The 13209-nt window shown below is 64.3% G+C and overlaps 1 protein-coding gene across 1 annotated transcript; it reads right to left on the bottom strand.

Annotated features, from left to right (window-relative positions):
• Positions 1–544: 544 nt before the first annotated feature.
• On the bottom strand, positions 545–10865 carry LRP3 (LDL receptor related protein 3). The gene is made up of 7 exons (XM_051846718.2): positions 10224–10865; positions 8808–8855; positions 4551–4689; positions 3209–3423; positions 1800–2916; positions 1454–1586; positions 545–1195 (listed from the first exon to the last, which is right to left on the bottom strand). Exons 1-7 carry the CDS (start codon positions 10612–10614, stop codon positions 617–619), a joined length of 2622 nt encoding a protein of 873 aa, XP_051702678.1. The 5' UTR covers positions 10615–10865; the 3' UTR covers positions 545–616.
• Between the last annotated feature and the right edge of the window lie 2344 nt (positions 10866–13209).

Raw genomic sequence — 13209 nt, 5'->3', positions numbered from 1 at the left:
CGAGGCTTCTGTCCCCTGGGAAAGCATGGAGCAGCATCCCCAGGGTCTGCAGGTGACTCCTGGGCTTCCTCTGTCCTGTGCCCGTGCTCAGTGCCACAGGCCTTGGGATAGGGACAGAAGCCTCCCAGTCCAGCTCCTCTGGGGCCCCTGCTGGGAAGGCGGAGGGGCGGGCTCCGCGCGGGCAGAGCGCTCCCCGTGGACGAGGTCCAGCGTCCCCATGGCTGCGTTCAGTCCTCACTACGGCTCCCGGCACAGCCAGGGCGGGGGGGGGGGGGGGGTGTAGGTGGTGGCTAGTGCCACCACAGTGTGAATGAAGTGAGAAGCCACCGCAGACTCTTCAGGGACCGGCCCACCCCCTGCTTGTCTGGAAAAGGAGCTAGCGCGGGTAGCATGAGGCCCCTGGATGCTCCCTCCTGCCTCCTGCCGTGCCCACCCCAGGGTGGCGTCGTGCTGATGCAGCGCTGGCTGAGGGCCAGCCCCTCCCTGGGACCACCGAGGGGGCCTCTCTCTCTCTCTCTCTCTCTCCGTAAGAAAGGACGCAGAGTCCGGGTAGAAACGACTGTGTATTCCCTGGTTACAAAGCGGGGCTGTGGCCATCACCAGCGCGTCCTGCGGGTCAGCACACCAGCAGGGCCTCGTCGTCACTGGCCTCCGATGTTGGGGAGCAGGGGGGCGGGGGGCTCCTGCACACCCCCAATGGTTCTGGAGGGTGGGAGCCCAGGGTGCTGCTGGCAGTGGGAGCCTGGGGTTGGGGGTCCTGGGCAGAGCAGGGCTCCCGGGGCGTGTCCGCAGGGGCCGAGCTGTCCACTGGCGGGTCCCTGCGGGCCTTTCTGTCTTTGTCCACAGGCCTGCATTCTGGGTCTCGCAGGCTGGAGGCTGGGACTGGCCCCGGAGGTCCCCCTTCTGGTGCATGGCCAGGGGCACTGGGGGCCCCGTCGCTGGCTGCCCGGGGGCTGCCTGTGTCCGTCCGGGGCGCTGGGGCGGCCCCTGGTGCGGGCTGGACGAGCCCGTCGCCCAGCACCGTCTGTGAGGTGCGTGCAGCGGTCAGCAGTGGGATCTGGCCCCGAGGTGCCCGCGGCCGGTGAAAGAGCCGGTTCCAGAGGCGGCCGAGGCGGCGGCGGGAGGGCCCCCGGCGGGAGGCGTGGCGCCGCATCTGTCGCCGCATGGCGGTGCGAAGGTTCTGTAGCACGGAGGCCTGCAGTGGGGGGCAGTGGTTGAGAGGGCAGAGGTCCATGCATTCCCCCGGGGGGGGGACCAAGACCCCAGGAGACCACCTTATCCCCCGCCTCCAGCCTGGTCATCACCCCCCACCTTGCCCAACCTCCTCTCCCTGCCTGGACCAGTCCAGCCCGCACCTGTCCCACCTGGCCCCTCAGCCTCCAGGTCTTGGGTGTTCTCTGCAGTCCAGCAGGAAGCCTGGGCCCTGTGGGGTCTCAGGCCCAGTGGGGCTCACCTGGGATGCACTGTAGACAGGAAAGTCCTCCACAGGGGGGATGAGGCCCTGTGCGATGAGCTGACCGTAGGACGGCGGTGCCTCCCGCCGGACAAACTCAGCCTCCAGCCGCGTCATCTGGGTCTCAAAGGCCCTGCAAGCAGCGGGCAGAGGGGCAGCATGGCAGGGCTGGCCGGCACCTGCCAGGGCAACAGGTCTCAGGGCCCCGCCCCTCCATCAGACCCCAGGGAACGGGAGCAGTCCACGCTGGGAAGGCCCAGGGCCCGGCTGGGCAGACAGGGCACCCAGGGCCTCCCTCGAGGGATGTGAGGCAAAGTGAGGCTCGCTGCACCCCGGGCGCGCCCACCTGTACTCCTGCGTGCGCAGGGAATAGAGCTTGAAGGCGCAGCCCAGGGCGATGACGAGCAGCAGGCCGCACACCAAGCTGCCGATGAGGGCGGCTGTGATGACCTTGCGCGGCACGGCGGCCAGGCAGCCGTGCTCGTCGCTGCCGTCCTGGCAGTCCTCCTGGCCGTCGCAGCGCCACGTCTCGAAGATGCACAGGTTGGTGGCGCAGTGGAAGGTGCCCGGCTGGCACGAGAAGCAGTTCTTCTCGTCGGCGCCGTCGGGGCAGCTCTTCTGGTTGTTGCAGCGGTCGGCAGGCGCGTAGCACAGGCCGCTGCCACCCTCGCACGGGTACTGGTCGGGCGGGCAGGCCGGGCAGCCCTGCTCGTCCCGGCCACTGGCACAGTGCCACCAGCCGTCGCAGCGCTGGGGCTCCGAGAAGCAGCCCTGGTCGCCCGTGTCACCCCCGTCCCCCTCGCCGCTGCCCCCGCATGGCTGCTCCCACGGGAGGCAGTAGCCCTTCACCTGGTAGGTGGCGTTGAAGCCGTGGCCGGCGCTGCGGGCGCGAGCATGGTAGGCCACGGTGAGGCGGCCCTGAGCCGCCTCCAGGCTCACAGGCCGGTGGTTGCTGCGGTAGGACAGCGTCTGCAGGAGGCGGTCCCCGCGCTCGCCCAGGCCCTCGTACACCTGCACGTAGTCATCGTAACCCAGCCGCAGCTCCAGCTGCAGCAGCACGCGCCGCGGGTCCTGCGTGTCCACCAGCCACGTGCAGTGAAGGTCAGAGGGCCCGCGGGCAGCACCAAACAGGTCCGGGGAGGCGAAGGAGCCGTAGAAGCTGCCCAGCCGCCGGCCACATGCCAGGTCGGGACAGCCGGCCTCATCGGAGCCGTCGCCGCAGTCCTGGGTGCCGTCGCAGCGCCGCTCCACGGGCAGGCAGCGTGTGGAGCGTGCCCCGCTGCACGGGAAGGTGCCCCCGGGGCACAGGCTGCCCGGCGGCTCAGAGGCTGGCGCCGAGCAGTTGCCCTCGTCGGAGCCATCTCCGCACTCGTCCACAGTGTTGCATTGCCACGGGCCGGGCAGGCACTTGCCGTTGTCACAGCGGAACTCATCCGCCTGGCAGGACGTCTGGCCAAGCTTCCCTGTGGGGCAGAGAGGTCATGGGAGGCTGTCAGGGGACAGCAGAGCCTCCCTCCGACACGGGACCGCTGGGCCCAGCAGAGGCAGCTGGGTCCCATCCAGGTGTGGGCTCAGACCTGAGCCCGGGAAGTGGGGTCCGTGACACGGAGGGTGCTGAAGCACCCCAGGGCCGCAGCACAAGCCGCCACGGCCTCGCCCCATCCTGGGAACCGTGTGGATGTCCTCTAACCCTGCCCGGACCCCTGTGCGAGAAAGGCTCCATGCTGGCCCTGCCCGGCCCTGCCCCTGCGTCACCTCGGATGTAGGAGAGACGGAAGCCCTGGGCCTGGCCAGAGCTGGAGGCGTCGGAGTGGAAGAAGATCCAGACGTGGTCGCGGGCCGAGATGAAGGCCGGAGGGATGGCGGAGCCGCAGAGCCGGAAGGCCTCCTGGCGGGGCGGGGCTGCTGGGCCCAGCAGGAGCCAGTCCAAGGAGCACTGGTGGGACTCCTCCACATCAAAGTTGCGGAAGCTGCGGGGGCAGATGAGGGACGCAGATGTGGGTGGGCACGCACGGCCCCCCGTCGGCCAAGCACCAGCAGAGGGGGTCAGGCTGGAGTGTGTGACAGGGACAGCCAGCCCCGCCCCCACTGCCCCTGCCCCTCATCCCCCCAGTTGCCCAGCTCCTCCACTCCCGGCCACCCGTCCTCACCCTGTGCCCATCCAGGGGTCCGAGGCAGCCCTGGGTCACATTGGTCTTGCTCAGCTCCAGGGCAGCTCGCTCTCCCCCTCCTCAGCCCACACCAGCATCCCCAGCTCAGAGGCCAAGTAGAGGGGCCATAAGGACCTTGCACACACACACACACCCCTCCCTGAGGGGCAGAGGCCTGAGGGCCCAGGTCCCTCCCACACAGGGACTCCTGGGGGCAACTCCAGCACACACTCCAAGGCACCGGCAGAGGGATGAGGCTGCGCCCTCTGGAGAGAAACACTGACCCCAGACCCCAGAGCCCACGGCACAGACACCAGGACAGCCCCTGCAAGTGAGCAGCCCTGTTCCTTGTTGCTGGGAGTAGCAGGGGTCGGGGGATGCCTTCTGGGCTTGGTATTTCAGATGGGATCCGATCAAACGCCCCCATGACCACCCCAGGCTGGGGGTCCCAGCTCGTCAGGGCCACTCTAGCCCTGCACACGTCCCTGCCAAGCACCCCGGCTCCTGCCCTGTTCCTCCTTTACAGAGACCACCCCGAGGCGCCCTGGGGAAGCCCTGCTGCAGGCTCAGTGCCAGCCCAGCCTCCAGCCAGCGCCTCTGTGACCTCAGAGACAGCCAGGCTGTGCCCACCAGAGCCCGGGGCCCCCTTCCTGCCAGGGCCAAGCTGCCTGACTGTCCTCACCTCCCATTAAAGGGACCCAGGGCACCCAGCCACGGAGGCCCAAGGAGACCAGGGAGCTGGGCACACGTGCGTACCCACATGGGCACACACTTGCCCTCTGCACAGACATGGGCTCGTGTACACATATGTGTGTGCTCACACAGGCACTCCTTATGCCTGCCCAGTCATGGGCTCGCACACGCCTACAGCACACCGGTGTGCCCACACACAGGCTCACTTGCCCGGCCCGTGTGGAGGCCCTCCGAGCCTGCCCCAGGCCCCTCACCTGATGGTTATCATGTCGCCGCGGTCCCCCTGGATGTACCAGCTGCAGTTGGTGCCTGCGGGGTAGTTGAGGGGCCAGGCCGGGCTGTAGATGACACCACGCCGCTCTGTGTGCTGCTCCAGCTTCCCGCTGCAGGCGGCTGTCAGGAGAGGAGGCTGGGAAATGGCAGCCCCACCCCTCCCCATGGCACAGGTCCCACAGGGAAGGCTCAAGTGCAGCCACGGCCTCAAGCCGTGGTGAGGGTCAAGGGCAAGTTACAACTCAAGGCTTCATGGACGCAGTGTGTATGCAGGGGTCACAAGGACCCACTTGGACATGGGGCAGCTGCAGCCGCAGCACTCGAGGGGAGAACTCTGTACAGAGGGCTCAGGTCAGGCATGAGCGGTAGGCAGGCTGGTGCGATGGACAGCCCTGCCCTGTGGCACAGACTCCATGCAGAACCCCAGGGGCTTTGGAGATTACAAAACAGGCCTGAAGGGAGGTGGCAGTGTCCCCATGTAGCTGGAAATGCAGGCATGGAATCTGGGTTTTATCCTGAGTGTACATAGGAGGCCACTGGAGGTGGATGATGTGACCAGAGAGGGTAAGCAAGTTGCCCAGGGCCACATAGCCAGTGAGTGCAGGAGCTAGGATTCACCCTGGTCCTCACTTTAACCCACCCATTATTCCCACACCCTCTGCCCAACCCAGCTGGGGCAACGCAGTGGGCCCTGGCCCTCCCAGGACTGGGCAGCGGGCTCCTCCCCTTCAGCAGGCTGGCTCACCTGACCCTCACCATGGCCTGTGACAAAGGCTCAGAGAGACAAGTGACTGCCCTCTTCTAAGCCCAGAGACCCCACCTCCCACTGTGACCCTGGAAGCAGAGTTCTCTCCACTGCTGGGACAGTGTGGTGACCTAGGCAGGGCTGGCGTAGTTTGGGCCAACACCGTATCCCCGGATGCCACACAGGACCTCCCTTACCGCAGGAGCCCAGTTAAGGGAGTGACCAGATGAAGCAGACAGCTCAAGCCTGCTGGGGACCAGCTATGGGCTGACCCCCTACGAGCTCTGCACACGCTGACACCATGACTCACCAGGAGTCGGCGACCTTCCTGCCAATGGCTCCTGAGGGCATCGAAGGACTGGAACAGAAACTCCACCAGCAGCCCGAAGGCAAGGCTGGCCACCATCACAGCCACAACCAATAGTCCCAGCCAATGGGGCACAAGCCGGCGCCTATCAGCGGGGTGCTCACACAGCCTCCCCGGGGCCTAGCTTCTCACCCAGAAAATCAGAGCTTACGTCCTCCACCCCCAGCCGAGAGGAGCAAGGACTATTCAGGGCAGGGATTCAGGTGCTGCACACCCACACGTGCAAAGTACAACAGCCACTTCCCTTGGATGGGTGAGGGCACCAGCCACGTGGTTCTCACTGACCTGGGACACCCTGGAGGAGGTGTCTCTCCCGGGGGGAGCATGCTGGACATGCTGGAAGTTCAGGAGACAGAGTGCAGGGTGCCTCTTCTCCCACACTGCCTAAAGAAGCATCAGCCTTGGAGCCAAGAGGCGAGAACCACCCCTCGTTCACCCATGCCCCCAGCCCCAACAAGGACAGGGCTTGGGGCGCAGCAGGGTCCTGTCCACCCCTACCTCGGCCCCAGAGGCCTTCTCTAAGGGACACAACAGATGGCCCACCCTGCTGGGACATTTATCAGTGACCAGGAGAGATCCAGGGCCTCCTGCCAGGTGTCACCTGCTCCCTGGCTCTCTCTGGCCTGCTGCAGACACAATGCCTGTCCCTCTTGGGCCTCTGCTGGGTCTCCTGGGAGATGACTAGACAACCACCAGCACCCATTTAACTTTTGCTCTTCTCCAGAGGGGGCCCAGGGGCTTGGGGTTTGCACAGCTGCGAGCCCAGCCTCCTGCAGAGCAGGTGTGGAGCAGGAAGAAGGCTGGGCTCCGGGCAGCAGGCCGGGAACTCCCCGACAGGCTCTCGAGCAGCTGCCTCCAGCTCTTCCTGTGACAGGAGCCTCATTCCCACCCCAGGGCACCACCCATTCTGCCCCAGGCCTCAACTTGTCCATCTGCCAAATGGAGTCAATAGGAATTGCTTTGTGTGGGAGGGGTTGCTGGGAGATCTCGTCCAGGCAGATGTTCCTGTGACTGGGATGGGGGGCCCCCCTGAGGAGGGGAGGGTCCTGACAGGGTGAGCAGGCAGTGAGAAGAGAAGGGGGGGCTACATGTTCTCAGGGCCAGTGACGAGGAGAGAGGGGTCTGGGACTTGGGGGCAGTCAGAGGGCTGTGTGAGCTGCACCCGGAGCGCACCTGCTTTGAGAAGACTGCCTGTACCCTGCTTTCCTGGTCCAACACTCCCCAGATGACAAGAGCAGGCCTGATGCGGCTCCCTCTGCAGAGCCCGTGTCCAGAGGTGGTCAGGTCCCTGGGTGAGCCAGAGACCAGGAGCTGGGAGCCCACCTAGCAGCCGGGGCAGTCGCCAGCGGGGTGGAGAACAGGCTGGGGGCCCCACCGGGCTCACTGCCCCAGGCCACAGTGGCCATGAGGCAGGGCCCAGAGATCAGGAGGCTGCAGGGGGTAGGTCACTGAGCCCAGGCAGTGCCTGGCATAGCCGGGCAGCTCAGGGGCTGAGCAGGAAGCCCTATGAGGTCCCTGGGCAGCCAGCCTGGCCCTCAAGAGTATCTGAGGGCAGAGAAGGGGCTGGGGAGCAGTCCCTGGCCCAGGCTCCGTCACAGCAGGAAGGACAGAGAAAGGCCTGAAAACACAGTCACAGAGCCACACCGGGAGGGGCACCCTGGGCAGCCGGAAGCTGGCCAGCAACCCTAACGAGATCAGAGCTGCACCCCAGGAGGGCCAGGGCCCTGGCTCCCACTGAGGGATGCCCCACCCGCTGCGTGTACAGCTCACACAACCAGCTCCACTCCCTACCACGGCCACAGACACCTGACCCAGGTGGGGCCATCCTGGAAGTCGGGATGAAGCACTGGCCGTCCACGGTGGGTCTGGGATGTCAGGCAGGGCTGGGGTTGCTCAGTGCTGGGCGGGCCGGCCCCCAGGCAGCAGAGGCAGGCAGGCTACAGAGAGCACGGTGTGCAGGTGCAGAGAACACCAAGAGGGGACCAAGGCTGAGTCCTTGAGACAGGCCAGGGGAAAGCAGCTTCCGTGGGCTCTGGGCTGCCACAGCCAGCAGGGGTGCCCTGCCCGAGGGCTCCAGGCCATAGCCTGAACCAGCCTCAGTGGGCATCTGTAGCGAGCTGAGCCCTGAGCAGAGCTAGCAACCCCAGGTACCTGCATAATCAGGGTTCCCGGGGATTGACCAGGTTTCCTGGTAACACTGCGGCAATGGCTCACTCCAGCCCCTCAGCAATGCTGGTGGGATGGACCCAGCTGTTTCTCCTGCTCCTGACGGGCCAGAGCCCAAGGTTGGCCAGTGGACAGGCAGACCGGCCCCAACAGGAGGCAGAGTCCGAGCCCTGTGTCTTCTTAGACCCGGGATGCCCTAAGGCCAAAGTGCTCCCCCCTTTGCTGTCAATCAGTTTGCCCAGAACTCCCCTTCCGAGGCTGCACCTGCCATGCCAACCACCTGTGTAACTCACACCGCAGCCACGTTCCCCCTGCCCTCAGGAATCCCAGGGCCAGGTGTCAGGTAGCTTGAGCCCACCGACAGCCCAAGCCCCCCAGAACCACTTATGCTAGCCAGCCCTAAGCTGTTTGCTCTGCTCTGCTTGGCCTCTGCCTTCCCCTCGCTCCTGCTTCTGCCGGACCAAACCTGGCAGCTCCCTTGTAGCCCTGCAGGGCGTGGCATGGCCCCGTTCTCTCCACAAAGCCAGCAAGTCAGCTCCAGCAACACTCCCCTTACTCAGTCACACCTCTACCAATTAAATCCAGTGTTATTTTAAAACAGGTGGTATCCCCTGGCACCTCCTGGCTCTCAGAGAACCTACAGGAGGCACAATCTGTCACTTGCATGGGACCTGGGCGGTTTGCACCGGTATTGGACTACATTGCCACGTACCAGGCACTGGGTTGTGCATCTTGCCTCATGGGTTCACTGAACCCTAAGCAGCAGCTATTGATCCATTTTGCAGAAGAGGAAACTGAGGCTGTTTCCTAAGCATGCCCAGGTCCTCCGTAATCCAGAAAAGAAACACAAGAGGCTAGGTCGCCTCAGGGTAGAGCCAGGACCCTGGAGGCCTGTCCTCAGAGGTCACAAAGGCAGAAGGGCTGGGGAGGAGGGAAGAAGGGGAGAAGTGGATTACTCACCTAAGGCAGGACCTGCACTGCTGAGCTTCCCAGTGAGAAAGATGTTCACTGTGGGAGACACGGAAGGGTCAGTGGAGGAGGCGTGGCTCTTGGACTTAGGGCCAGTGGCAGGTGTCCCAGGGCACAGGACACCACACCTGAGCTCGAGGCTGGCCTGGGGCTGCCCCAGAGACTCTTGTCCCTACCTCTGGTGTCCTGAAGACCCTGGAGGGAATTGGGGGGCTGGGGATGTCCTGTCAGGCTTGGGGCCACCCATCAGAGAGGTACCCTTGCTCAGTCTGGGGTGGGGGGTGGCTCTGCTTATCAATCTTCCCTCTAAGGGGCTTTGTCATCCCTGGCCTAACCACCCAACAGTGGGCGAGGGAGAGCCACCCCCTTTCACGGGGACACACAGCAGGAGGGCGACAGTGCCACCCTGACCTTCAAAAGGGAGGCAAACAACCCGGGCCACCCTCTCTGGGAGCCCCTCCATGGGGTACGTCCTGGGCTGGAGGCAGCATCTCAGAGCCCAGAGCACAGGGCCCCCATCCCCACCCCGGGGTGGGCACTCTGGGGAATTCAGTCCCACCCCGTCCCCAGGCAGGAGCCTCCCTCCAGGGTCACAGCCCCTGACTGCTGGAGGGCAGGGAGAGCAAGGCTGAACACAAACGCATTTCTTATTCACTTCAGCAAACCTGTGGGGCCGCAGAGCCCTCATCGGTGACATCACTGGGTGTCCCCTAATGACCCCCAGCTCCCATCATGGCCTCCCTCCTCCACCATGGTAAATAAAGGAGCCATGTGGGTTGAGGGTTTAACCCCTTCCTTCCCCCTCTCCCGCACACGGGGTCTGGAAAGGTAGACAGAGAGGCTCCTGGCCAAGGCAGGAGCCGCTCCCGCCCAGGTGTGGGCCTGGACAGGTTCCCCTGCCCTCCCCAAGCGATGCCCCGGGCTGACCAGGGGTCCAGCCGCCGCTGGGCCGACACAAAGGGAAAAGGAGTCGCTCACGCAGCCGCCTCCGCCCTGGCATCCTGGGTCCCCATCTGCGGGGCGCCCACGCCCCGACTCCACCAGGAAACAGCTCTTTCTTGGGACAGCCGGCCTAGCCTCTGTCGCCAGTCCCGGGGCCCAGAGCTGCTCCCTGCCGACCCCAGCCGCGGCGGACCCCAGGCGCCGGCCAGCACTGCCGCCTGGGTGCAGCTCACCCCGGGCTCCGGCGTGTTATTCCAGGCCGGGCGGCAGCCTAACACCCTAGCAGGCGGCCGTGCCGGGGAGGCGCCCCACTCTGTGGCCTCCGCGCGCGCGGGAGCGATCGCAGCGCGGGCTCCGGGAAGCCCCGGCCGCGGAGGGGTCCGGCCAGGAAGCGGTGCCGGACGGTGAGAGGCGAGAGGCGAGAGGCAAGGCCCAGACCCCGCCCGGCCTGTGCGGCCCACTCACCCAAGCAGACAACGGCGAGCTGCGCCCGGGCGCCCGGAGCCCCCTCCGGCCCCGCGGCCGCCCGCTTCTCCATGCCGGGGCCGGCTGCGCGCGGGCGCCGCCTCCTGCGCCCCTGGCTCCGGCTCCGGTTCCGGCTCCGGCTCGGGCTCGGGCTCGGGCTCCGGCTGGGACCGGCGCGGCAGATGCTGCCCGTGGGCAGACGGCGTCTTTGTGCGGCGGCGGCGGCGGCGGTGGTGCAGGCCCGCAGCGCGCGCGGGGCCACATCGGCCGCGGCGTCACGGGCCCCGCGGGGACTCGGCGGCGGCCGCCAGGGAGGACCCCCGCCCGCCGCTGACCCCGAGCCCCGGCTGCCGCGCCGTGGCCGGCCTGCTCCCGGGGGCCCCCTGCGCATCCATGCCCCGCGGCGAGCGGGCCGCCCCGCGCTGCGCCCAGCCCGCCCGGCCGGGTGCCGCCGGCAGTGCGTCCGTGGGTCTGTCTGTCCTCCGGGCGGCCCCTCGCCCGCGCCGGGAGCCTGGAGGCCGCGCCGCGCCGCCCACGTGACGCGCCCGCCGAGCCGCAGTGGCGCTGGCAGGGCGGGCGGAGGCGGCTGGGGCGGGCAGGCGGGGGGTTGGGGGGCGCACGCCCCGCCTCGGGGTGCTGGACAGCTCCGCGCACGCGGCCCCGCCGGGTCCCGCGCCCTCGTGGTGGACAGGACGCCCAGGGACCGGATCACCTCTTGCGTGGCCTCCTCGGGGATCCACGAGCAGGTCGCATCCGGAGCCACAGCAGCTGTGACGGGGGTGGGGGTGGGGGCTGGGGAGGGAGGATTGGCGGGGGGGGGGGGCGGGGGGTTGAGACAAGAAGGGGCTGTCTAGGGGGCCGAGGCCCGTCTTCCTTGTGAGGCTCCCACACCTCTCCAGGCCTGTGAGAGGTTGGTGGTGAACCCCCAGGGAGGGCTCGGGAAACGCACCCCCTCTGAGGGACCCCAGGGCCCACTCGGTCATCCTCGAAGACGCTGGGGAAAGGGAAGGAGGTCTGCTTTTCAGGCTCAGGACTCCTCTGGAGAACTGTCCATCAAGGGGGTGAGTCCAGGCAGAGCAGAAACCGGAAGAGACAGGGAGAAGGGTTGAGGAGGCCATTTGGGGTCAACCCTCCTTGGCCTGCGTGCAATCAGGATCCCCAGGGTTCCCTGGCCTGCAGGTCCCAGCAGGGTGAGCAGAGACTCGGACGTGTCTCTCTTGCTTGCTCGCTCGCTCTCTGTGTCTCTCTCTGTGTCTGTCTCTCTCTTCCTCTCTCTCTCTCTCTCTCTCTCTCACACACACACACACACACACGCGCGCGCGCACACGGGAGATGGTGCGAGATATTCCAGAGAGAAGGTTAAGAGGAACTGCTGACTTGTTAGTGAAAAGTTGTACACCGAGCAACTCGATTTCACTGTGCATGGCCAAGTGGATTTTAATACCAAAAAAAAAAAAAAAAAAAAAAAAAAAATCGTGGAAAGAAGCCAGTACTGTGGCATAGTGAGCTAAGCCTCCGCCTGCAATGCCGGCATCCCATATGGGCACCGGTTCAAGTCCTAGCTGCTCTTCTTCCAAACCAGTTCCGTGCTGTGGCTTGGAAAAGCAGTAGAAGATGGCCCAAGTGGTTGGGCCCCTGCACCCAGCGTGGGAGACCCAGAAGAAGCTCCTGGCTCCTGGCTTTAGATTGGCCCAGCTCCAGCCATTGCTGCCATCTGAGGAGTAAACCAGTGGATGGAAGACTTTTCTCTCTGTCTCCCCCTCTCTCTGTCTGTAACTCTGTCTCTCAAATAAATAAATAATACATACATACATACATAAAAATAAAAAAATAAATTGGGGAGAAAAAGTAACCTTAGTTTTTTCTGTTTTTTCTAGTTCCTTGGGTGATTTTTCCAGCATCAACTTCTTAGGAAATGAATCAAAGGATTTAAAAATCCAGTCACAAGACAAAGCACTGACTGAGTCTGCAGCATGAGCCTACATGTCGTTTGGCTTCAGAATTTCCACAGACTTCTGGCTGGCACGAACAGTGTGCAACAGGGGCAGGGGTGCCAGCAGGGAGAATCTGCAGGGGCTGTTTGGTTTGTTTGTTTGTTTGTTTCATTTTATATGAAAGGTAGAGACAGAAAGACAGGAGGAGAGAGATCTTCCATCTGTTGGTTCACTCCCCAAATGCCTGCAACAGCTGAGGCTGGGCCAGACCAAAACCAAGAACCCAGAACTCCATCCAGGTCTCTCCCAGGAGTGGCAGGGATCCAAATCCTTGGGCCGTCACCTGCTGCCTCCCAGGGCGCACATTAGCAGGAAGCCAGATGGGAAGCAGAGGGGCTGGGGTTTGAACCAGGCACCCTGATAATGGAACGTGGGCATCCCAAGCTGTGCCTTAACTTTTGCACCCTTCGCCCCCCCCCAATCTACATTTTTGTTCCCATTTAAGGACGCTACCTACCCTGGCGTATGCTTTGCAAGTTGTAGACAATATCAAGGGTTTGAGACCATTGCCATAGGGAGTCATATTGGAGCCCAAGGCAAAGGAAACATGTGAGCTTCTATTTGCACTTCTTAAAATATTCTCTCATATGTTGAATCAAGTGAAAAGGGCTAGCAAAAGCTCAACGGTCACAAAACACGGGGTCAGCGCTGTGGCACAGTGGGTTGAAGCCCTGGCCTGAAGCGCCAGCATCCCCTATGGGTGCCGGTTCTAGTTCCGGCTGCTCCTCTTCTGATCCAGCTCTCTGCTATGGCCTGGGATAGCAATAGAAGATTGCCCAAGTCCTTGGGCCCCGGCACCCACGTAGGAGGCCCGGAGGAAGCTCTTGGCTCCTGGCTTCAGATCTGCGAAGCTCCAGCCATTTCGGCCATCTGGGGAGAGAACCATTGGATGGAAGACCTCTCTGTCTCTGCCTCTCTCTGTAACTCTTTCAAATAAATAAAATAAATCTTAAAAAAAAAAAAAAAAAAAAACAACAAAACTCAACGATCAC

This window comes from Oryctolagus cuniculus, chromosome 18 (assembly GCF_964237555.1).
Source record: "Oryctolagus cuniculus chromosome 18, mOryCun1.1, whole genome shotgun sequence".
Lineage (NCBI taxonomy): Eukaryota > Metazoa > Chordata > Mammalia > Lagomorpha > Leporidae > Oryctolagus > Oryctolagus cuniculus.
This window is presented reverse-complemented; position numbering and strand designations above follow the sequence as displayed.